Source organism: Miniopterus schreibersii (genome assembly GCF_964146895.1).
Source record: "Miniopterus schreibersii genome assembly, chromosome: 12".
NCBI lineage: Eukaryota > Metazoa > Chordata > Mammalia > Chiroptera > Miniopteridae > Miniopterus > Miniopterus schreibersii.
In genome coordinates, this window is record NC_138112.1 from 38,972,791 (window position 1) to 38,994,906 (window position 22,116).

A 22,116-nucleotide genomic window follows, 5' to 3' on the forward strand; every position below is an offset into this window, starting at 1 on the left:
GCGGGCTGCGCGGAGCGCGCGGTGCTGCGCGGGCGGGAGGAAGGGGCTGCGCCCGGGTAAGCAGCGTGCGCAGAATCACAGCGAGGGCGAGAGCGCGGGTCTCAACGGAGCGAACATTTATTCAACTCCTATTTGCCAATCCTAAGCCAGGGGTTTGGGAACACAAAGTTAAATAAAACAAGGTTCTCGTTCTCTGAACACTACCCGTCTTGGAAAGGGAGGCAAACGGGTCAACTGGCAATTTCAATACTATGCGGGAGTTACCATACTAGAGGTAGACACAGAGTGTGCAGTGCAAGAAAACGAAGGGAATTAACATCTGCTGCCCACTCTATCAACTTTATTCCACTTGATTAGTCACTGATTATTAGGAGAGGCAGGTATAGCCTTTCCCCCACTTAACAAGTGAGAAAAAGGCTTAGGGAGATGAACTTAGTTGCCCAAGGCTCTCCGCTAGTCTATATTAGAAACAACAGTCAAACAGATCTGGCTTCAAAATTCTAAGATTTTTTGTGCCATACCAAAATCAAGTAGCTTCAGGGAGCCAACAGGTTCACAAGAGAAGGTGGCTTCTAAACTGAGTCTGGAAAGAATGCTTGAAATCAAACAAGCAAAGGGGAGTCAGGGGTAGTGTTAAGGGCACAGCATATCTTGAGCACAAGTGAAAGAATATGTTTCGGGGGAGAGCAGGGGAGGATAAACAATTTGTTACTCAGGAAGACATAGCCAGGAAGGGATCCGGTGTGTGCGTCATGATAGGAAGCCTGAACTTCATCCAATAATCTTGGAAGGATCTTACTCAAGTAAATGGCTTGATGTGATTTTCATTATGCTCTGGAAGATGGTTTAGGGAAGGGCAGGGAGAAAGGGGTTTTTTTTTATGAGCCTATAATTCAGAGAGAGAATGTGCCTTTAAGCTAATGTAGAAGCAGTGGAGAAAGAGTGAAGTAGATGACTTCTAGATTTACATAAGAAATATAATTGGCAGGACTTGTGGGTTGAGAAAGATATATTTGAGAGGTAAAATCAGTAGGACTTGTTTATTGAAGGGGGAGGAGGTGAAGGAAATGGGAGTCTAGAATGACAGCTCTCTGGCTTGCTTGGAAGCAGCATAGTATCATTTATCAAGAAGAAACAAAAGAGAACAGTTTGGGATTGGGAAGGAGGAAGAGAGATGAAGTGCCGAGAACGGCACATCTTGCATTTGAGGTATCAGTCACTGTTGGATAGAAAGTCTGATTTAGTGAGATGGTGATGCTGTGGATGCCAGTCTTTGATTTGTTCCAGGCGACAATGGGTAGAGTGAGAAGAGCAAAAGACTAAGGATGCAGAAGTGAAGTACACCAACATTCAGTGAGGAAGCAGAGAAGGAGGAGGAGGAAGGGGAAATGGTCAGGAAAGAAGTGAAGTCCTAGGAGCTAAGGAAAGAGAGGGAGTGGACAAGTATGACAGAGGGCCCTAAAGCAAAGGTTGGGAAGCATGTACTTGATGAAGCAGCGGGGAGGCCACTGTTTCTGTGTCAGGGGAGGAAAGAGTAAAAAAGGGAAGGCGGAGGTCTCATTACGATAAATTGAGACGCAAACACAAAGTAAAATCATGTACACAAACAATGCAGACAACCCTTTGGAAAAGCCTGGTTGCAAAGAGAAAAAAGGAATGGGGGTGGGGGGGTGGGGATGCTCCCAAACAGTACTGGTTATAGCAAATGTGGAGGAACCTGAGGCAGGAGTAGGGAGACCTGAGTATGATGGAGCAGGGGAGGGTTGGGAGTCAAGTCATTCTCATAGCACTTCAGGGTCAGGGAGACACGCTGTCTGTAGCAGTCAACAGGTGAGGGGGCAGCAGTGCAGAATAAGGAAACTAGCTGCCAGCTGTGGGGCAGGGGACAGGCCCACTCTCCCAGCAGGAAAGGGTCAAGGGTTGAGTAATATCTTCAGCAGAGCTGGGAAGTTGGGTGTTCCCCAGCCTGTCACAGGATCCCAGCCAGGGCCAGAGCAGAAACCCTGACCCTCTACCTCTTCATTCAGACAAGACTCATGGCAGCCATGGGTTACCTAGGGATAAAGTGGGCATCAGATCTGGGCCTGCGAGTACCAGTACTAACAGACGACACCCCCTCACCCTGTCTTCACATCCCAGGGACTATCCTATCCCATCAGAACTGCTCTCTTAGCACTCCCCATACTTTATGAAAAAGTCCACACACCTCCCTTCCACACTCACATCAAAGAGTCCTGCCCCATGCTGCTGGTAGAGTCTTGGGTTGAGAAAACCAAGAGGTGGGTGGCCACTGAGGATTCTGTGTTCATTTATCAGGGATAGGATCCCTCCAAACACTGGAGTAGAGGCCTGCAAGGATGAAGGTGCAAAGAGAAATTAGGTGTTCAGAGTGACTGGACTTTTGGGGAGGGATGTTTGAAAGGATCACAGGTCTCTGGGGAGTCAGGGGTTCTGGGTACAAGGTCTTGGGTACAGGTTGAAGATAGTTCCTGAAGGTTTGAGGCCTGGCTGATTCTCACCGAAGTGCCAGACACCCATGGAATAGGCACGCGGTTGCTGACCACCCAGTAGCCATCAGAGAGGGCAGCCACATCTGGGTAGGCACGTCCGCTGGCATTGAAGTAACTGGATGGTGGCAAGTGGGGGCTGGAGCTCAGGAACTTGGCTACAGCTTCCTCCTGAAAGGCATTGTTGAGCGAGTATGTCCCCTGAACTGAGGATTCTTGACCTCCCGCCTCCATTCCCATCCACAAACATACACATACCTGGTATGAAGGTCGTGGGAACACATTGCTAAAGCCACCACCACTGATATAGTCAACAATCTCACTTGTGACTCGGAAAGGATTCTGGAAGGATGTGCCTCCCACCGTGGTGACGTAAGGGCTGAGGGCAGAAGACAGCGCTCAGATTGTAGGGGTCCTAAGGGTACCTCCAAAATGGGTGGGAATGGCCTGGGTGTTGCTGGAGGGCCTAGACTCTGTGGGGAAGCATGTAGGTGGGAATAACTAAAGTTCTGAGCCCTGAAGACTTGGCCTGAGGTGACTGCATACTTTTCCCACAGAACACCCACTAAATCTTCCACTAAAATGCCTGGGGACTGAGGAAGAGAAACGCTGGGAACTGTGTCCTACTCAGGAGACTTGGGGCCTGGGACCTCCAACCAGGGCACGTAAAGCTGAGGCTGAGCCATAGGAGCACCTGGTGGGGTCAAGGCAAAGGTTCCAGGTCATGGGGCCACAGATGAAAGGTTGGTGATCACAATTTAGTGGTGAGCTGGGGTGCTTACCTGGAGGCAGGGAAGCTGGGACGGAACTGGTGTCTTCCAGAGGTAGACCAACACCCAGCCCCACTGTCACCTGGGAGAGAGACCAAGTTTAGCATTCAAATTAATTAGTGAGAGCTTGGTATGTAGGTTTGGTTGTCAGAGACAAAATTGAAATTCAAGTGTTAGTCATTACTGCAAGAAGTCAGAGATTAGAGCTCAGGTCAGTGGTCCCTGTTAAATTCAGATTATGAGTCAGACATCAGGATCAGGAGTCACTGTGGGGTTAGAGCTCTCAGGTTGGGTGGGGGCGGGGGGGGGGTGTCTAAGTTTCCAGTAGGAGGTCACCTGAGGCAAAAAGCAGGGTAAGACCCCGAGCAGCAGCCTTCATGAACTCAGTGTTGACCCTCTGGATGTAGGCACTGCTGAGGGAGTCCTCGTCGTCTCCGTAGCTCGCCGTGTGCACAGACGGCAGGGCTGACTCATTACTGAGCAGCAGGAGCCACTGCAGGAAGGGCTCCTGTGACTCATGCCGGCCTGCATTTTTTGTGGGGAGGGGAGCACAATGCAGTCATTTGGTGGGTTGTCAGGATCTCCCTCTAGTTCATGGGATTCTCTTGGGGGAGCAAAGATCACCACTCACCCCTGTCCCTCTCCCCACCAACCAATCCCCTTGGCAGTACCAGGGTTACTGTAGACCCAGGTGGAGATGTTGGCGCCAGTACTCATCAGGTACTGCACATCTAGACTGGCCTCCAGTCCGGCCCGGCCCCGGCCTTGTTGTCCCACCACACGGGCTACTGATTCCTGGTGTGCAAAGTTCCCACCAAAGAGATGCATGAATTCAGCCAGGTCTGAGTTATGGAAATACTGCTCCAGGAACTATGGAAGAAATCAAAGCAGATATTATGGGTCAGAGGACACAGCCCCAAGGGTCAGGGCAGGGGATACCATCCTAGATCACAAGATAGGGGATAAGAGCACACCCTTGGCTAGTCAGGCTCCCTGGGGAGGCTTCAAGGACCCTAGGGCTCTTGCATGGCTCACCTGGGCACAGGCTTGGCTGTTGTTGGTTGTGCCAGAGCCCACGTCTTGTGCTGTCAAGTTGTATCGCTTACGGATCACGGATGGGGTCACCCCCAGGTGCAGGCGAACAGTCCCTGCCACCTGTGGCTCAGGGCGTTGCCTCAAGGAAGATGTAGGGGGAAAGCGGTGCAGCCCCCCCACTGTGGGGAGGAGATCAAGTTTGAGGAGATCTTTTAGACTCCAATCCCCACTTTACTGCTGATCACCCCAACCTCCCCCATGGCATCTAAATTTCTCCAGCCCCTGCCTCTGCCTGCCCCAACCCCACCAACCCCACTGGGTGTTACCAAAATCCACATGGGGGGCCAAGGCCTTCGGGAGCTGGTAGGGATGTGGGGACCTTACAACATGGGTCTCTGCAGGTCCCCCCACATAGCGATGAAACTCAGACCCAGAGAGCAGCAGCTCTGCCTGTCTGGAGGTCAGAGATCAGAGAACAGAAGTCAAAAAGCATAAAACAGAGCAGAGAAGGCTGCATGAGTGTCACTGGGCAGTTAGTTGTCTACCCATGTGTTAGCTCTCACCCATAGCCGCCAGCCAACTCTTACCCATAGCCACCAGCAAGCTCTCAGCTCCCTCCCATTGGGGTGACTAGTCTCCCTGATGGAATGATTGGTACCCTCCGTGGGGCAATCATTCTCTCACCGGACACTCATCCAGCAGGTCAGAAAGTCCTGTGTGATCACTGTGTGGCAGTTCCGGGCTCCAGCCGCCAAGAGCCATTTTTGGACCGTGTGGAGGGTCAGTGGTGATGGCCGGACCAGTTCAGCCACATCCTCCAGGGTCAGGTATTTTCCTGCAGGGATTCAGTAGAAGCTCTTGCCTTCATTCACTGCTTTTCCAAGTTTCCCTTTTTGGACCTCAACCAGGAGACATCAGGAGCCTGGAGAAGGGTCTTGAGGGACTTTACAGCAAAAAAGGCTGTGCAGGTGCAGCTTATACTTAGGGATCAGGGGAAGAAAAGCTGGAGAGAGTTGGAATGCCAAGGCCAGGAAAATGGATTTATCCTAAAGGCTACTAGGTTGCAAATGTGGCACCACAGCATGCATTGCAATGATCATGAAAAACAAATGAGGTTCTTAAATTAAAACTGTCCATTTTAAGCTTATCTCCCATAACAGTTTTCAAAACTTTTAAAGCCAATTATAAGATGACATCTAATTTAGCTCAAATTTTCATACTTGCTGATTTTAAGCTTAACGTGATGGTGAGTCACTGTTTTCCTGCATGGAGCCATGCACACTGGTATTTGCCTCGTGGGTTCACCTGAGACTGCCTCCCCACTCCTCTACCCACCCTGAAGGGCTGCAAGCAGGGGAAGGACACAATCCAGCTTGATCATTGGAGCAAAACATCAACAGTTTGGGAGGAGAGTAGGGAGTGGGGTGAACGGGAAGAGAGTCACTGGGCTGGGCAGCAGCCAGATGAGAGAATAAGCTGAGTTTGTGGCAACAAGGGATGGTGAGAAGTGGACGACTCCAAAGGCTATTTCAGAGTTAGAAGTGGCAACCTCAGCATCTGAGTGGAGGAAGTGGGACTGGATTTGAGGAATTTGAGCTGATGAGCACCTAGATGTGCGGACAGTCCCCTGCTTACGATTTTTCGACTACAATGGTGCAAGACAAATATGTATTCTGTAGAAACCAAATTCTGAATTTTGATCTTTTCTGGGGCTAGCGATATGTGGTATGATACTGTCTCCTGATGCTGGGCAGTGGCAGGAAGCTGTGGCTTCCCAGTCAGGCAAGGGATTGTGAGGGTAAACAACTGGTACTCTACCAGTTTTTCGGATATTGTGTTCTGAGCACATTTAAGGCAGGCTAGACTAAGCTATGATGTATTAAAAGCATTTTTGATTTAACAGTATTTGGAACTTATGATGGGTATATTGGGATGTAACATCCATTGTAAGTCAAGGAGCATCTGTACTAGATGCTACTTCCCCATTTGTCTGGTAGCTGGTAAGCAGTAGAGTCATAGGATCCAGATCTGATCACAAAGCCTGTGCTTTTTTTTTTCCTTTTTAAGTTATAGTCAACTTTATTCTTTTTATTTTTAAATTGAGCCCTGGCCCGTTTGGCTCAGTGGTTAGAGCCTCAGCCTGCAGACCAGAGGATCTAGGGTTCCATTCCTAGTCAAGGGCACGTACCTGGGTTGCAAGTTCGATCCCCAGAACCGGTCGGGGCACATGCAGGAGGCAACCAATTGATGTCTCTCTCTCATGTCCATGTCTCTCTCTCTCTGTCCTCCCCTCCCTCCCTTCCAATCTCTGAAAAAAAAATCCTCCAGTGAAGATTAACAAAAATGAAATAGATTAAAAAAAATTGATTTTAGAGAAGGAGGCAGGTGGAGAGAGAGAAACATGATGTGAGAGAGATACAGCAAGCGGTTGCCTCCCATATGCGCCTTGACCAGGGATCAAAAGCAACCTAGGTATGTTCCCTGAACAGGAACTGAACCCTCGACCTTCTGGTACACGGAGATGACGCTCCAACCAACTGAGCCACACCAGCCAAGGGAAAGTCTGTGTTCTTAGCCACATTCACTATTAGGTTTCTAGCCTGATGAACACAAGTGGAAATGTTTTTGGGGAAAAAATGAGTTAGTTTTGGGCAGTTTAGCTTCAGTTCACTTTTTTTTTAGAAGCTCTTCAACGAGAGCCACTGTCATTCATCTGCCCTATATCCCCCCGTTGACAGGCACCACGAGCACGGCCCTAACGTAATCTGCACTGTTCCAGGCTCAGCCCAGCCCTGTGTCCCTGCACTGCATCCCACATCCCATCCCTAGTCCCAAAAGGCACCGTAGCGAGGAGAGCCAGGATCCGACACAGCCCGAACCAGCTCAGACAGTCTTTCCAAGTTCTGCTGTCTCAGGGCAAAGGTGAGACTCAGCTCTTCCTCAGGGTCCACACGGCCCAGGGACGCCCAGCCTGGGGGCAGCCTGTCAGGTCAGGAACATGGCCTTCGTTAGGGCGGCGATGGGAAATAGTCACAGAAGGTTCGGGATTAGGGGCTGAGACCTTGGGTAGGATCCCAGCTGCGCATGTGGCTCAGAGGAAGTGGATGATAGGTGACAGCCTGGGAACTTGGGGTTGAGGCTATGCAGCGAGTACCAGGAGCTGGTGAGGGGGTGAGGGAGGCTAGGACCAGGACAGTGGGTGTGGGACAGGGCATATGGGGAAGGGGGTAGTCAGTGCTAAATCAACTCACGTCCGCCGCTGGTCGGGCTCCGGGCTGTAACTGCATTTGCCCGCAATGAGGAGGGCTAGGAGCCCTAGGAGGCTGCAGGGGTGGCAGGTGGGTTTCAGAGGGAGCTGGCCAGTCATTGTAGCCCCACCCTCCAACATGTACTCCCTCCAATGTGATCTCCTTCTCCCAGGCCCTCCTAATTTCTCACCAGGGTCGCAGTCCCATTCCGTCTCTCAGCAGATCTTTTGTCATGTGACAGATCACATGAACCCGAGTCTATTACAGCCACCCTTCAGCCTAGAAACTGGTGACGTGAGGGCTCCTCCCCCAAGTGGGCGGTCCCGAATACTGGGGGAGCGGGTGGGGCTGCTACTTGGACCCTCTGTGGCCCATCAAGCCCTGGGTTAGGCCCAGAGTTCCCTCCTACTACCAGAGTCCAGTCAGGACTCACCACAAGGTGTAGGGGGGCTTAAGAAAGAAGCCCTAGAGGTCCACAGACCCAAAGACCTGGGTTCTTCCTAGCTGTATATTAAACAAGTGACCTAACCTCTCAGAGCTCAGGTTTCTTTATTTAGAATATAAACTGTTATATTAAAAGTGGTCTTTCTTATAGGGCTGAAGTGAAAATTTACAGATAAAATAGGCAAATCGCTCAGAAGAGTCTGATGGCAAAGGCTCAACACATTTGAGCTCCTAGTGCATGTGAATATATAGTGGCTCCAAGAAAAATACATAAACCCTTGGCTGCTCCTGTATCTACCCCTACCTCCTTGAAGACCCTAAGGCCTAGAGCTGACCATCCCTAAGGTCTCTCCTCACCCAAACAATCTCTCTCTTGGTCACTGTCCTCCTTCTTCCTGGCCTCCCGCCTTAAAGGGAAAGTTCAACTACAGAGAGATGGCTCCCAGTGCCATTGCCACCCTGGGTGCCAGTGTCTACCACCCCTCTGTGCCTCCTGAGGTGTCCACAATGTGCCAGGTGCCTTCCAATCCCTCTGGCCCCCCACAGAACTGAGCCAGACGCTGGATACAAACTGCAGTTTATTAAGGCTCCAGAGTGAGAATTGGCACTTGGTTCTGGGAAGGGGCAGGGGTGTAAGTGGAACCCAAAGAAGCTGGGCCCAAACAGGATGGAGGACCTTGCCCATCCCCCCTACCCCCAATAAATAAAGTCTCAGCTCCATCTCAGGGTGCTGCACAGGGCAGAAAGCCCTCACTGAGGAGAACCCAGGGCTGCTGCCTCCTTCATATTTCTCCCCACATTGGATCTGGCCACAGGTCAGTGCCACAGGGCCTCTGTGGTGCTGGTACTCTGATGGGGCCAGGGTTAGATATGCGACCTGCTCCCATTGGAGAGTTTGGGATGGGGAGCTGGTTTCCCCTGTGGCCAATCATGGTCCGAGGCTGCCCAGGGCAGGCTCAGATGGGGCCTGCATTGGGGACACTGTGGGTGTCCCAGGTCGGGGCCCAGCCTGGGCCACAGTCAGATGTGCAGCTCCGTGTCATCAGGTGGCTCCAGGCCGGACTCTGCGCTGAGTGCTGAGGCTGAGGGGCCCTGGGCCACCCCAAATGGCGAGACAACGGGTGAGCGAGCAGCCAGAGGAGACAGTGAAGGTGAGAAGCTGGGGGACATGGCAGCTGAGGACAGGGAGCCTTCGTGGCTGATGGGGGAGCGGTGAGAGGCCGGTGGGAAGATGGCCCGGGTTGCAGCTGTGCTGGCTGGTTTGGGGGGCACAGACTTAGCTCCTGGGTGGGCCACGGCAGTGATGAGGGGTGGTGGGTCAATACGGGGAGCTGGGGGACATGGCCGAGCCTCATCCTTGAGCCGGGCAATCTCTGTGAACACGCTGGCCAGCGGCTGGAACTGAGGGCACCAGCTCAAAAGGTAGTCCCAGTTATAGCTGCCCCGAAGCTCTTCCTCTCCAGCTACTATGGCCGTCAGTGCACCTGCCACGCATGGCTTGCCATCTGCTGGGAAGCCATAGTCCCCAGTGGGTGCAGGGCTCAGGCCACAGCCCCCCAGGAAGGCCGTGGCAGTGGCTGGGGGCCCCTCTTCTCGGTACAGAGTGGCTCCTGCACCTGGCAGCAGCAGCCCTGCCTTTCGGCCCTTATACCAGGTGTCGGGGGCAGGTGGCTCGCAGGATGTGTCACTCAGTCCATCTGCATCCTGCTGAATGCCTGAGTCGGGGCCACGAGCAGCCAGGGAGGAGGCCACACTGGCTACACGGGGGAACTCGTTGATCATGCGGATCTCGTCATCCTCTGCAGCCTCTGCTGAGCCTCGGCCACTTGAATGGGAAGGGTCCAGGGAGCCACCCCGGGGGTAGGGACCTCCAGCTCCTGGCCCACCATAGCTGGGGAGAGTCTGGTGATACAAGTGCTCTGAGGGTGGTGGGCTGGGTGGCTCCCGGCCCAGCTTCTGCAGAGAGCCACTGGCCAGGGGTGCTGCCTGTGACATTGGGCCAGGTGCTGCCTCTGCCTTGCGGCTACGGGCCCGCACCAGCCCAAGGACCAGGGCCGCCAATGCAAGTACCACCACCACTCCCAGGGAGGCGGCCACAGCCCCCACCAATAGCAGGTTGAGGTCAGGTGCCAGGCCCAGGGCAGTGTGGGTGATATCCACAGTCACGGGCACTGTGGCACTCCTTGAACCGGGCAGAGGCCCCCGTGCGACCACTTCCAGCCTCAGCTCTCGTGGTGCCTCACGCCGGGTCCGGCCCCCACCCCCAGAGGGGCCTGTCCCACTGCCTGGTGCTCGGCTGTCCACCCGCAGGTACAGGGCACCGGTAGTCTGGTTGATACCAAAGTAGGGAGAAGAGGTGGCAAGGGAATAGAGCACCAGGCCGTCGGCACCGCCATCCTCATCTGTGGCCTGCACGTGACCCAGGCTGTGGCCACGCCGGGCGCCTTCTGGCACTTGGAAGTGGAAAGCTGGAGCCAGGAATACTGGGTCATACTCATCCTCACCAGTCACCAGCACTGACACAGTGACCGAGGCTGAGAGGTTCCCAGCATCGGCAGCACCCACCAGCAGCTGGAAGCTTCCTGTGTGCTCATAGTCAAAGGCCACTCGTGCCCGCAGCTCTCCTGTTGAGCTGTTCAGTGCAAATGCCTCGCGTCCCTCAGGCCCAGGCCCAGCCTCCAACAGGCTGTAGCGGAGCCTCCCAAAAGCCCCGGCATCCCCATCAATCGCATGCAGAGTGGTCACAAGGGTGCCTGGAGGCTGGTTCTCCGCTAGGCTGGTGCTGAGCAAGCTCAGTGGGAAGGTTGGGCCATGGTCATTCACATCCTGGACCTCAATGGTCACTGGTGCCAGTGCAAAGTGTGCCCCCACAGGGTCAGCAGCCTGAACTACAAGCTGATGTAGAACCTGGGTCTCACAGTCCAAGGGGTGGGCCAGTCGCAAGGCACCCGAGCTCTCATCCAGCTCAAAGAGCCCTGAAGGGTCACCCGAGGTGAGGGTGAAACGCACGAGGCCATGAAGGCCAGGATCAGCGTCAGAGGCCTCCACATGCAGCAGCTCAGCTCCAACAGGCGTGTCCTCGGACACTGCCACGCGGTACGATGCTCGGGTAAAAACGGGTGGGTTGTCGTTGACGTCCAGCACAGTGACGGTGACCGGCACTGCTGAGCTGCGAGGTGGCTGCCCCCGGTCAGCTGCAGCCACAGTTAGATTGTACTGGGTTAAGCTTTCAAAGTCTAGAGGCTCAAGCAACACCAGGCATCCCAGTGCCTGGGGGCCTAGTCCACCACTCTCCCCAGCTTCAGCAAGACGGGGTTCTAGCTGGAAGACTCGTCCCCGGTTGCCACTGATGATGCTGTAGTCCACAGTGGCATGGGTGCGGCTTCCATCGGCATCTGTGGCCTCCAGGGTGAGCAGGGTGGAGCCAGGGGGCAGATCCTCGGTCACAGCCACACGGTAGTGGGGCAATGTGAAGCTCGGGGCGTGGTCGTTCTGGTCCTGCAGCTGTACATGCACTGTGGCTCGAGCTGCCCGGCCTGGCATCCCATGATCTCGTGCTTCCAGCACCACGTCCACCACTCCTAGCCCCTCATGGCCCAAGGCCACTGTTCCTGCTGTCGTGAACAAGGTCCCTGAGATGAGAAGGGAATGGAGAGAAACATGCATTCAGCAGAGGCTATGGGTGAGCAGAGGAAGTGACCCTTCAGGGCCTAGGAATGGCTTCAGAAGTCAGACTCCAGGGAACAGCCTGTGTGCTGGGAGATTATGGGATGGCCTCCAGGATTCAGGGAACAGCTTCTAGACATGCAGCCAGGACAGGGTTTATAATAGAGACAAAGGAGGAAATGTCCTCCTGGGTTAGAGATCTAGGAGTTAAGAGTTCCAGCAAGAAATTCTAGGAATGAGGTCGGAATGTGACCCAACACAGTCAAAGATAAGAAGTCAGACCCGGGAAGGACGCACCATTGTTGGGGTCAACACTGAAGCCCTCAGCAGGGGAAGCCAGGTGGTAGGAGATGTGACCATTGGCACCTGAGTCCCGGTCAGTGGCAGCGACGGAGAGAATGGCACTGCCTGGGGGCGTGTGCTCAAGCAGCGTCACCTGAGGTGTGAGGATAAATGTTTATGGCCATGCTGCCCTGCTGCCCATTCAGCCTGTGTTCTGAAGGTTGATCCCAGGAGTCCTACTTGGCATCCATTCTAGCTTAGAGCCCATACTCCTTAGTATTTGAATTGCCCACCTTTCTCCATTTTGGGGCATGGGACAAAGAACCTGAACACAGTACCCAGGACTTGCAAGACTGGTTTGAGATGGGACTTCCCACCCCCAGAGCTCCATCCCCAGGTCAGTTCTAAGGTCCAGCCCATCTCAGACACTTCTAGCCTCCTCATTTCTCTCCAACATGAACAAGCCTGGGTCCAGGTGTGGGGACATCCAGGGGCACTGGTACCTGGTAGAGGCTCTGTGAGAAGACAGGTGCATTGTCATTGACATCCTCTACGAGCACCGTGAGGTTGGCACGGCCCTCGTGAGGCCCATCATGTGCCAGCAGCTGCAGATGGTAGCGGTCACGCTGCTCAAAATCCAGGGGGCCTGTGAGGGAGACACGGCCTCCATAGCGGCCTACGCTGAAAGGATCCTGGGGTCCAGATGAGCTCAGTACATACCACAGCACGGGTCCAGAGTCCACGTCATTCCCTGTGACCTGTGCAATCTCTGAGCCCAATAGTGCATCTGCAATACACGGGACAAATGTGTTCAGCATGGTCCAAGACACTTCTGAAGCCCCAGAGTGGGGACTAGTGCCGTCCTATCACCCTTTGTACCTCTTACTTTACCTAGCCCTCACCTTCAGATACTCGGAGCTCCCAAGGCTGGGGGATGGTAGGGCGATTGTCATTGGTGTCGATGACCATCACTGTCAGGGTAGCTGAGCCCACCAGGGCTGGGCTTCCTCTGTCTGTGGCCATCAGTACCAGCCTGGACACAATCAGGTGGAGCATAATTGGGGGAGGGGTCCGGGGATAAGGGAGAACACTGGGCAGGGCTAGAGAGACTCAGGATGCGGCCTAGGGATTGAGGGAAATTCAAGGAAGGGCTTGAAGTTGGATGGACCCAGACAGGATGGGGTGGTGCGGTCTATAGAGCCAGGGCTCACCGTGTTTCTGCCCAGATCTCACGGTCCAGAATGGCTGTGGTAGTGATAGTGCCCGTGGCTGGGTCTACATGGAACAGTCCCCGTGCTGGCTGGGATGCAGCCAGACTGTAGGAGATCTGTCCACTGGGGCCTTGATCCAGGTCATCTGCCTCCACCTGGTGGAAGTAGGAGGCTGCTGGCACTGACCTGGGCACAGACAAGTCTGACCAGCCCTGCCCCACATCTTCCCATCATATCCCATACCTGCAGCAGGGGCCCCTCTAAGGGCCTTGACTCAGGCAGGAAGGCCACATAGTGGGGCTGTAGGAAGCGGGGAGCATTGTCATTGGCATCTTGCAGGGTTAGGGTCAGCACAGAGAAGGCAAAGGCTCCTCCGCTCTCCGCCTGTAGCACCAGTCGCAGCCGTGGATTTGCCTCAAAGTCCAGCCCCTCTGCTGAGCGAACTGTGATGGCTCCTGGGAGGAGGCAGAATGCATCACTGACAGTCTCTTCCTTGCCCTGAAGCCTCCCTCTCTGAGGGCCTCTTACTCAAGGGCAGCCCCTCCCCCACCAGCGCCTCCTTGGGCCCAAAGGGGAGCTCCTCCAGGAGCCTGTCCCTTCACAGGGCCCGCTGCTCCTGCCCCTTACCTGTGCTAGGCTGGATGGAGAATGTCCCTTTCTCATTCCCACTGAGAATGCTGTAGGTGATTGGTCCGTTTGAGCCCCCTGCGTGGACAGCCTTGGGGGAGGCAATGGGAGTCCCTGCAGAGAGGATGGTATTGGTTGGACTGTGAGCACTAGACTGAGGAAGTTTGGGGGTCACTTTTAGTGAGTAACCTCAGCCCATGCAGGGGTATAAGGCTGGGAGACGTGGCCAGAACCCACCTGGGGGTGCATTCTCACGGAGCACAGCTTCACTACTAGCACGGGGAAAGCGAGGTCCACGTTCAGATTCCCCCTGTAGCCCAACAATGACCACACCGGTGGCAGAACGGGCAGGGCGGCCAAGGTCAGTGGCCACAATGAAGAGCACACGATCCCGGAGGCCCAGGGTTACAGGGGAGCGGGCCACACGGATTTCACCGGTGTAGGAGTCCACAGAGGTGCCAGGAGGTGGTGTGCCTGCCAGCCGATAGAGGATGGAGGCATTGGCACCAGCATCACGGTCTTCGGCTCGCAGAGTGGCCAGAGCCAGGGTGGGGGTGCTGAGGCTGGGGCCTGGGCGGGGCAGGCGCAGCCTCAGGGGACTGGTGGGGAAGGTGGGTGCATGGTCATTAACATCACGCACTGTGATGGTGACAGGTACCGTGGTGCTCAGGGGCCCAGCAGCTGCACCATCCACCGCACTCACGGTAAAGGTGTAGCTGGGACACTGCTCTCTATCTAGGGCTGTGGCTGTGCGCAGTTCCCCAGAGCTAGGCTCCAGCAGAAAGGCTCCTGCTGCACCTGCACCCAGATAGTAGGTCACATAGCCATTGGCCCCAGCATCAGGGTCATGAGCCTGCAGCTGCAACAGGAGAGTCCCTGTAGGTGCATCCTCAGGCACCTCCACAGAGTAGGCAGGCACAGGAAAGGCTGGGGCATGGTCATTGGCATCCAGCACTGTCACTGTCACAAGCAGAGTGGCACTGAGAGCTGGCTGGCCTCCATCCCGGGCCTCTATCCGCAGCTGGAATGTTGGTTCCACCTCCCGGTCTAGTGGTCTCATGGTACCAAACTCCCCAGAGGCTATATCTAGGACAAAGGCTCCTGACGGATCCCCATCTGCAGAGAAGGGCATGCACACATAAACACACATGTATCAGCCCATGGGAGTGTGGCTGATTTATAGGCAACAGCAAAGAATGAGATAGAGGGGAGGGGCGGGAGAGAAAGGAGATGGGGAGAGAAAGAAGGAGAAAAACAGAGAGAGAAAGAGGGAAAATGGGAGAAAGGCAGAGAAACAAAGAGAAACACAGGTAAAGAAAGATTCTATAAAGCAGATGATCTTAAGAGTGTGGTATGGGAACTCCCCTGAGACCCTTTCAAGGCATACATAAGATCAAAACTACGTTCAGAGCAATGCTAAGACATTACATGCCTTTTTCATCCTATCTCTCAATGTACAGTGCAGTCCAGATGGTACATGGGATGACATCATCACTTGGATGGTTAATGGAATGTGTGCTGATATATTCTTGTGTTTCCTAGAATATTCTAGATAGAAAGTTTAGAACATAAATATGCTCAGAGATCCATTCAGTTTTTGCTGGCTTACCTTCAGTTACACCTGCTATAATCTTTGCAACCTCATTACTATCCAACAAATTGTTATTTGAAACCCTAACATGCGCCTATGCAGAAATATGGCAAGTAGTATATACTTCACTGGCTTGCTTTGTAATATTTTATAATCTTCTCAGCTTTAATATCTAGTATAGTAAATAGACATACTTATATATTTATATTACATACTTATTATAATGACATATCGTACTATTATATAAACAAAAGCTCTTCAGGAATCTCAAAAATTAGGAATGTTAAGGGTCCCTGAGTCCAAAAAGTTTGAGAACAACTGCTCTACAGGGAGAGACAAGAAAGAAAAAGAAACAAAAGTTAAAAACAGAGACATAGAGGGAGATAAAGAGCTGAAGCACAGGAGACATGCAGAGACACAGACATATGCATGAAAGAAAAAGAGGGATGCACAAAGGGAAGGAAGGGAGACCCTCGCACACTGACTGAGTTTGACTTAGGCCAACGTGGAGCAGGTACTGGGAAGGTTCTCACCCAGGATGCGGTACTGCAGTTGCCCGTTTGCTCCCACATCTGGGTCAGAGGCCCGCAGCATGGTAAGGGTCTGGGGGTCCTGGCCCTCGGGCACTTCCAGGGAGAGACGGGCACTCCCAAAGGTGGGGGCATGGTCATTCTCATCCTCTACAGCCACTCGCACTGTGACATGGGTCAACAGCGGGGGTGATCCCCTGTCCCGGGCATACACTGCGAGGAAGCAAAATCAGTGAGCTCCAGCCTGCTCCCATCCCACGGAGAAATCCACACCACACAGTGTTCATATGTGTTCACCAGGTACACACACAAAACAGAAAATGTCCATCTCTCCACACCCCACAAGCACACAGGTGCCTACATGTGGACATGCACACATAAATAGACAGGTGTCAGGGATGTTATTTTTTCCCCACCATTCATGCGTGGTGCATGCAAGATATATCTTGGATTAATGGCTGTGTGACAGAAAAGACACTAAATGAGGTATCTGAAGATCTGGGTCCAGCTTTGCCATTTTCAAGCTGTGTTAGCTTGAGAAAGTCACTTCACCTCTCAGGTACTCAGTAACAATATGCTCCTCTGTTAGATGTCTGCAGTGTAATCTGAGGGAATCCTAGAGGTTACAGCTGTGACATTATGCATTTGAGAGCTCGTGCACACTGGTGACAGCCTAGAAGCAGCTGACCCTGCACTTGGCCAAACTGCTGAATCCCCAAAAGGATCCAAAAAATGTAACAGAAGCTGTGCTAGAATAGGTGGCAGCTTCTAGAAGGTAATTTGGGGGTTTGCCTGTGTAACATTGGCGCTTACAACGCCTCTCAGGCTTTCCGGGGCCTGTCAATGTGTACCTGTCAGGTTGATCTCCTCCTGCTCCTCCCGATCCAGGGCCCGAAGAGTTGTGAGAACTCCAGTGTCTGGGTCCAGGGAGAAGTTCTCGCCAGAGATGCCTCCATATGTCACTTGCCCATTGGCCCCTGAGGAGAGGCAGCACGGAGGGTGGTCTTTTTTGCCCCAGTCCGCCTTCTCTCAACTCCCCCGCCCCTCAAGGTCTTACCCAGGTCCGGGTCGGTTGCCCGCAGAGTTAGCAGAGATGTGCCAGGCGGGCTGTTCTCCCGCAAGAGGACGCTGTACTCCTGCTGCTGGAAAGCGGGTGCCTCGTCGTTGACGTCGGCGACGCTGACGGTGAGGAGCTGTGTGGCTGAGCGCGGCGGGGAGCCGTGGTCCGAGGCCACCACCGTCAGAAAGTGCTCAGCGCGGTGTTCGCGGTCCAGGGGCCGCACCAGGGACAGCGCTCCTAGGTGCGCAGTGGAGCAGGTTGGAGGGCAATCTCCACACTCCCCCGCATCACTCCCTCCTCGTACCGGCGGCCGGACCCCACTCACCAGAGCTCGGGTGCAGCCGGAAGCAGCCGTCCCCGCCGGCGGCCAGGCGGTAGGTCACGCGCGCGGCCTCGCCCAGGTCCGGGTCCCTGGCGACCACGTGCAGCGCCACGGGCCCAGGCGGCTGATCTTCCGGGAGGCGCACCCGCGAGGGCGAGGCGAAGGCGGGCGCGTTGTCATTCTCATCGGTGACAAAGACACGTGCGGAGACGCGCGCCGTGCGGCGGCGGCTGGCGTTGGCCGGTCGGTCAGTGGCTTCCACGAGCAGCAGCATCACGGGCGTGCTCTCCCGGTCCAGGCCCAGCGGAGCGCTCAGCGCCCCGGTGCGCGCGTCCAGGCGCAGCGCGGGCGCGGGCGGCTCCTGGCGCAGCAGGCGGTAGCGCACGTCGCTGTTGGGGCCGGGACCGTCGGCGTCCGACGCGCGGAAAGTGTACAGCACAGCGCCGGGCTCCGGGTTCTCCCGCAGCGCCAGCGCCAGAGGGTCGCGGGCGAAGGCGGGCGCGTGCTCGTTCTCGTCTTGCACGCGCACCTGTACGCGCAGCAGCCGCGCGCCCGCGCCGCCCGGTCCCTCGGCGCGCACCGTGAGCGCGCGCCACGCCGGGCCCGCCTCGAAGTCCAGCTGCCGCGCCAGGTACAGGCGCCCGGAGGCCGCCTCCAGCGCGAAGGTGCCGTCTGGATCCGCTCCGCCCACCAGGGTGTAGGTGAGTGCTCCCACCCCCGCGGGCTCCGGCGGCGCCACCGAGCCCAACAGGGAGCCGGGCTGCAGCCCCTCGGCTGCTGTCACCGTCAGCACGACAGGCACCGGGGCCGTGGGGTCTGGTTCTGAAGGATCTGGCAGGGGCTCAGCCAAGTGAGCTGAGGGAAGCACCTGTTGTGGACCGAGGCGGGAGGAAGAAATCAGGGGGACCCGTGTAAAAGGGGGTCTGGGTTGGCCCGATGGGTAGCAGGAAGGGTGCTCAGAGTAGCCTGAGAGGAGGGGGAAAAGACCCAACGAAGGTGGAGCTGTTGGAGGTGGGCCCACAGCGGTGGCCAAATGGACAGACAGATTGGAGGAGGGGCAGCTATACCTGCACCAGCAGCTGGAGGCTGGAGCTCCGAGGAGGGCTGCCTTGGTCGTGAGCACTCAGCGTCAGCACATAGTGGGGCCGCTCTGCTCGGATCAGGGGTGCTGCAGTGAGCAACTCCCCCGAGTGAGGGTGCAGAGAGAAGAGCTCTGAGCCAGGACCTGGGGACCGGCAGTGGAAGGGTGAAGGCTTGGGTCCCAGAGCTGAACAGGTCATGAGGGTGTGCCACACCCATCAATTCCCTTCTCTCCACCCCCATACCAGTCAGAGTGTACAGGATGGTCCCATTCTCCCCTTCATCTGGATCCTTGGCCTGAAGAGTTGTCACCAGTGTTCCTGGAGGCACTCGATCTGCTACCTGTGGGGACACACAACTCACCTACAGTTGTCTCTTTTGGATTCCTGAAACAACTCAGGATGGAGTTCCCCTCACCTGTGTGCACGTAGAGCCCTTTTTTTGCTCTCACACCTATTCCAAAAATCATCTCACCTACACCTACAGCTTTATGAGGAGGCACCCATTCCCTCTCACTTCTTCGGAGCAGGGTCCTTCTGCCTCACATACCTGTATAGGGAGGCCCCCGCCAGCAGCCCCAGAAGCCTGCAGGAAGGTGGGACTGTTGTCGTTGAGGTCGAGCACTGCGATGTGCATGGTGCCTGTGGTACTGCGGGGTGGGCTCCCTCCATCCTGCACCTGCACCAGGAGCTGGTAGCTGCTCTGCCGCTCTCGGTCCAGGGTTTGGAGTGTGGTCACTTCTCCTGGGAGTGCAGGAGAGGGATCATGTATGGGCTAGCTAGGGATGCAGAGCCAGAGACCTGTAACTGAGAAGCTGAGGCTTGGGGTGTGTGGGAGAGAATCTCATGGTGAAACTCCAGGCTTAGTCCCGGTCTTCATGACCAGGCCCTGGGGATCCTGTCTGGGTGTTCACCAGTCTGAGGATGAGGCCATGGGGTCTCAGAATTTGGATGCCAGTACTCACCAGTCTGGGGGTGGATGCGGAAGGCCTTGCTGTCTTCTGACACCTGTCGCAGGCTGTAGGTCAGACGTCCATTGGGTCCAGAGTCTCGGTCACTGGCATAGACCCGGCCCACACTGGTCCCTGGGGGCTGGTTCTCTGCCACAGCTAGGAAGGTGGGCTCCTCAGACAAGCGGGGGCTGTGGTCATTCTGGTTGAGGATGCTGACCCTTACAGTGGCTGTGCTTGTCTGCTGCCCCAACTCAGCTTTGGACCCCGACACTGCCATTACCTTTAGTGTGTACAACTCCTGGGACTCACGGTCCAGTGCTGCCCGCACCCACAGCCACCCACTCTGTGGCTCTAGGCCAAAAGGGCTACTTGGCCCATCTCCTGCAAGGTGGTAGGTGACAGAGCCCCCATCAGGTGCTCGAGCCTTCACTTGCAGAACCTGAGTTCCAGGGGTGGTGCCTGAGGGCAGGTCCACACGGTAGGTAAGGCTGTCAAAGTGAGGAGCCAGCCCACGGGTAACCAAGTCCTGTACCACCACCCGAAGTCGAAAGTGGCTGGTGCGGGGTGGGGAGCCCCCATCTCGGGCTTCCAGGTCCAGTTCATGTGCTGGCCCCCCTGGGGGCCCCAAAGGTCCCATAAGTCGTACGTGGCCCGTTGTGGGGTCCACAGTGAACACCCCGCCACCTCCAGCAAGAAGGTTAAAAGTGACTCGACTGTTAATGCCTGAGTCGGGGTCCAGAGCACGCAGTGTATAGATGAGGGTCCCTGGGGCAGTGCTTGGTGGCAGTAACACGGTGTCTTCAGGTGCAGGGAAGGCTGGGGAATTGTCATTCACATCATCCAGCAGCACACGCACCCGAGCCACAGTGAAAGCTGGGGGCACTCCACTACCTGCCTGCACCTCCAGCTCCAGCACTGGCCCCAGCAGCTCCCGGTCCAGAGGGCGAAGCGTCTTTAACAGCCCGGAGGTCGCATCTAGGGAGAAGAGTCCTCGAGGATCCCCGCCTGATAGGGTGAGTGTCACAGGCCCCAAGCGACCTAGGGAGTAGAGAAGGGTCAGGAAAGAAATGGAGGGGCACCTACTGAGTTGAGGCCAGGCTCTGAACCCAAGAGGGGCTACAAAATGCTCATGCCTGTGCCTTTCAAAGGATTAGGGGGAGAGGGCGGTGTTGGCAGAGAAGCTAGGTGGCATTAGGGTGATATTCATGTACTTGGGAATAAAGCAGAATGTCTACATATGCCCAAGAAGGTGTTGGGAATTGGAACCAGAGTGTGTTGACTGGAGCTATCCAGGGTACCCTGAGATGGAGCTCCAGGGTTTTACTGGGGTGTTTAGGTATGGCACCAAGTGGGCATAATGATAAATGATACCTGGTGGGTTGTGTGCCTGGACTATGCCCACACTGGTGCCTGGTGCCACATCCTCTGGCACAGAAAAGACATACTGTAGTTGTTCAAATATGGGCGGTATGGGGGTTCCAGGCACAATGCTGATGTTGACTCGGGCACTGAGCTCTGCCTTCAGGCCACCTCCATCCTGAGCCCCAATCTCCAGCTGCACCACAGAGTTGACCTGTCTGGCCAAGGGCCAGGCTACTGCCAACAGCCCTAGGAGGAGGGATAGAGCAGAGATGTATAAGGAAACAATGGAGTTGAAAGGGGGGCAGTACTTCATTTAGGCAGGTGGGAGGGGGATGGGGGATAAACTCTAGGTATGGCAGGATCCTCACCTGAGTGCTCATCCAAGGCAAAGAGTGGGGGGCTATTGCCAGCCAGGATGTGGTAGGAGAGTCGCCCATGGGGCCCCTGGTCAGGGTCATGGGCACGCACCCTCAGCACGGCTGTGCCTGGTGGACTCTGGGCACTCAGACTGGCAGCATACTCCCGTGGATAGAACTGAGGTGGGTTATCATTCTCGTCTGACACAAATACCTTCACATACACTATGGACTTGAGGCCTCCCTGGTGAGATATGTAGCCATAAGTCAGATGGATCTTGTCTGGCCCTGGTGAATACTCTATCCCAGTGTTCCAACCTGCCCATGGTCTGCCTACTCACCCCATCCACAGCAGTCACTGTGAAGTCGAAGCTTGAGGGCCCCTGGTCGCGGTCCAGGGTCTGGGTTGTGCACACATCACCACTGTGGGCATCAATGCGGAAAGGGGGAGACCCTGAGGTCCCAAGTCCAGCACCCAAGGAATAGGAGAGGAGGCCAAATGGGCCACTGTCTGCATCTGTGGCTGTCACCTGTGGAGAGGCTAGGGTGAGTGATGCATCATCTTTTTGGCCAGAAAAGCCAGAGCCACATGGCAATTAGAAGGCACAGGCCCTGGGCCAGCTGTGTGACGGTGGACACACAGAGGGAACTAGTAGGACATACACCAAAACCCAAGCCTAGACCAGACCTCATTGCCTGTGTGAGGTTTCTGTGAGCCTCTCCTCACAATGTTTTTGTCAACTAGTCAGTACATAACCATGTTTTATATGTGTTTCTGTTTAAAGACACCTAATTTAATATATATTGTTGATTCATTAATGTTGAACACATGGCCAATGGCACTATAACTTATCTGAATGAAGCTTATCTAAATACACATACTGTTTTCTCCATAAAGCTCATCACAGCCTTCTTGTGCTTGGGAACTCTAGACAAGCTCTTCAGCACCACACCTGGGGACCATTTTAAACAGCAAAATCACCAAAAAAAAAAAAAGCACAAAAATGCAAAAAACGTGGCACTAAATAGACTGCATAAAGGACCCTTGTATACAGTAGAAGAGCTGAAACATG

At 54.9% G+C, this 22,116-nt stretch overlaps 2 protein-coding genes across 2 annotated transcripts in view; both read right to left on the reverse strand.

The window, feature by feature from the left end:
* Window positions 1–101: 101 nt before the first annotated feature.
* Window positions 102–7,809, reverse strand: TPP1 (tripeptidyl peptidase 1). The gene is made up of 13 exons (XM_081154115.1): window positions 7,751–7,809; window positions 7,564–7,635; window positions 7,155–7,294; window positions 4,997–5,147; window positions 4,639–4,766; window positions 4,313–4,491; window positions 3,949–4,147; window positions 3,614–3,802; window positions 3,290–3,359; window positions 2,766–2,886; window positions 2,520–2,678; window positions 2,224–2,349; window positions 102–2,054 (listed from the first exon to the last, which is right to left on the reverse strand). The coding sequence occupies exons 1-13, from the start codon at window positions 7,792–7,794 to the stop codon at window positions 1,914–1,916; spliced, it is 1,719 nt and encodes a 572-aa protein (XP_081010241.1). The 5' UTR covers window positions 7,795–7,809; the 3' UTR covers window positions 102–1,913.
* A 755-nt stretch (window positions 7,810–8,564) lies between these two features.
* The window catches only part of DCHS1 (dachsous cadherin-related 1), a 32,578-nt gene continuing 19,026 nt past the window's right edge, over window positions 8,565–22,116 (reverse strand). The window contains exons 3-21 of the mRNA XM_081154999.1: window positions 21,385–21,573; window positions 21,056–21,287; window positions 20,697–20,933; window positions 19,338–20,363; window positions 18,923–19,116; window positions 18,619–18,715; window positions 18,361–18,518; window positions 17,297–18,161; window positions 16,969–17,208; window positions 16,763–16,888; window positions 15,915–16,124; window positions 14,028–14,906; window positions 13,791–13,904; window positions 13,407–13,618; window positions 13,164–13,318; window positions 12,855–12,985; window positions 12,456–12,739; window positions 11,968–12,106; window positions 8,565–11,636 (exon numbers count right to left, since the gene is read on the reverse strand). Coding sequence (XP_081011125.1) covers window positions 9,025–11,636; window positions 11,968–12,106; window positions 12,456–12,739; window positions 12,855–12,985; window positions 13,164–13,318; window positions 13,407–13,618; window positions 13,791–13,904; window positions 14,028–14,906; window positions 15,915–16,124; window positions 16,763–16,888; window positions 16,969–17,208; window positions 17,297–18,161; window positions 18,361–18,518; window positions 18,619–18,715; window positions 18,923–19,116; window positions 19,338–20,363; window positions 20,697–20,933; window positions 21,056–21,287; window positions 21,385–21,573 — 8,100 coding nt within the window. The 3' untranslated portion in view covers window positions 8,565–9,024. The remainder of the gene's footprint in view (window positions 11,637–11,967; window positions 12,107–12,455; window positions 12,740–12,854; window positions 12,986–13,163; window positions 13,319–13,406; window positions 13,619–13,790; window positions 13,905–14,027; window positions 14,907–15,914; window positions 16,125–16,762; window positions 16,889–16,968; window positions 17,209–17,296; window positions 18,162–18,360; window positions 18,519–18,618; window positions 18,716–18,922; window positions 19,117–19,337; window positions 20,364–20,696; window positions 20,934–21,055; window positions 21,288–21,384; window positions 21,574–22,116) is intronic.

What these genes read in the sequence shown, in the direction of transcription:
- TPP1 (XM_081154115.1), bottom strand. Translation starts at nt 7,794, where the DNA reads ATGACAAAAGATCTGCTGAGAGACGGAATGGGACTGCGACCCTG. An exon ending in GGAATGGGACTGCGACCCTG is followed by an intron (nt 7,636 to 7,750) that starts GTGAGAAATTAG and finishes CCACCCCTGCAG; the next exon opens with CCTCCTAGGGCTCCTAGCCC. An exon ending in TCCTGGCTCTCCTCGCTACG is followed by an intron (nt 5,148 to 7,154) that starts GTGCCTTTTGGG and finishes GAATCCCTGCAG; the next exon opens with GAAAATACCTGACCCTGGAG.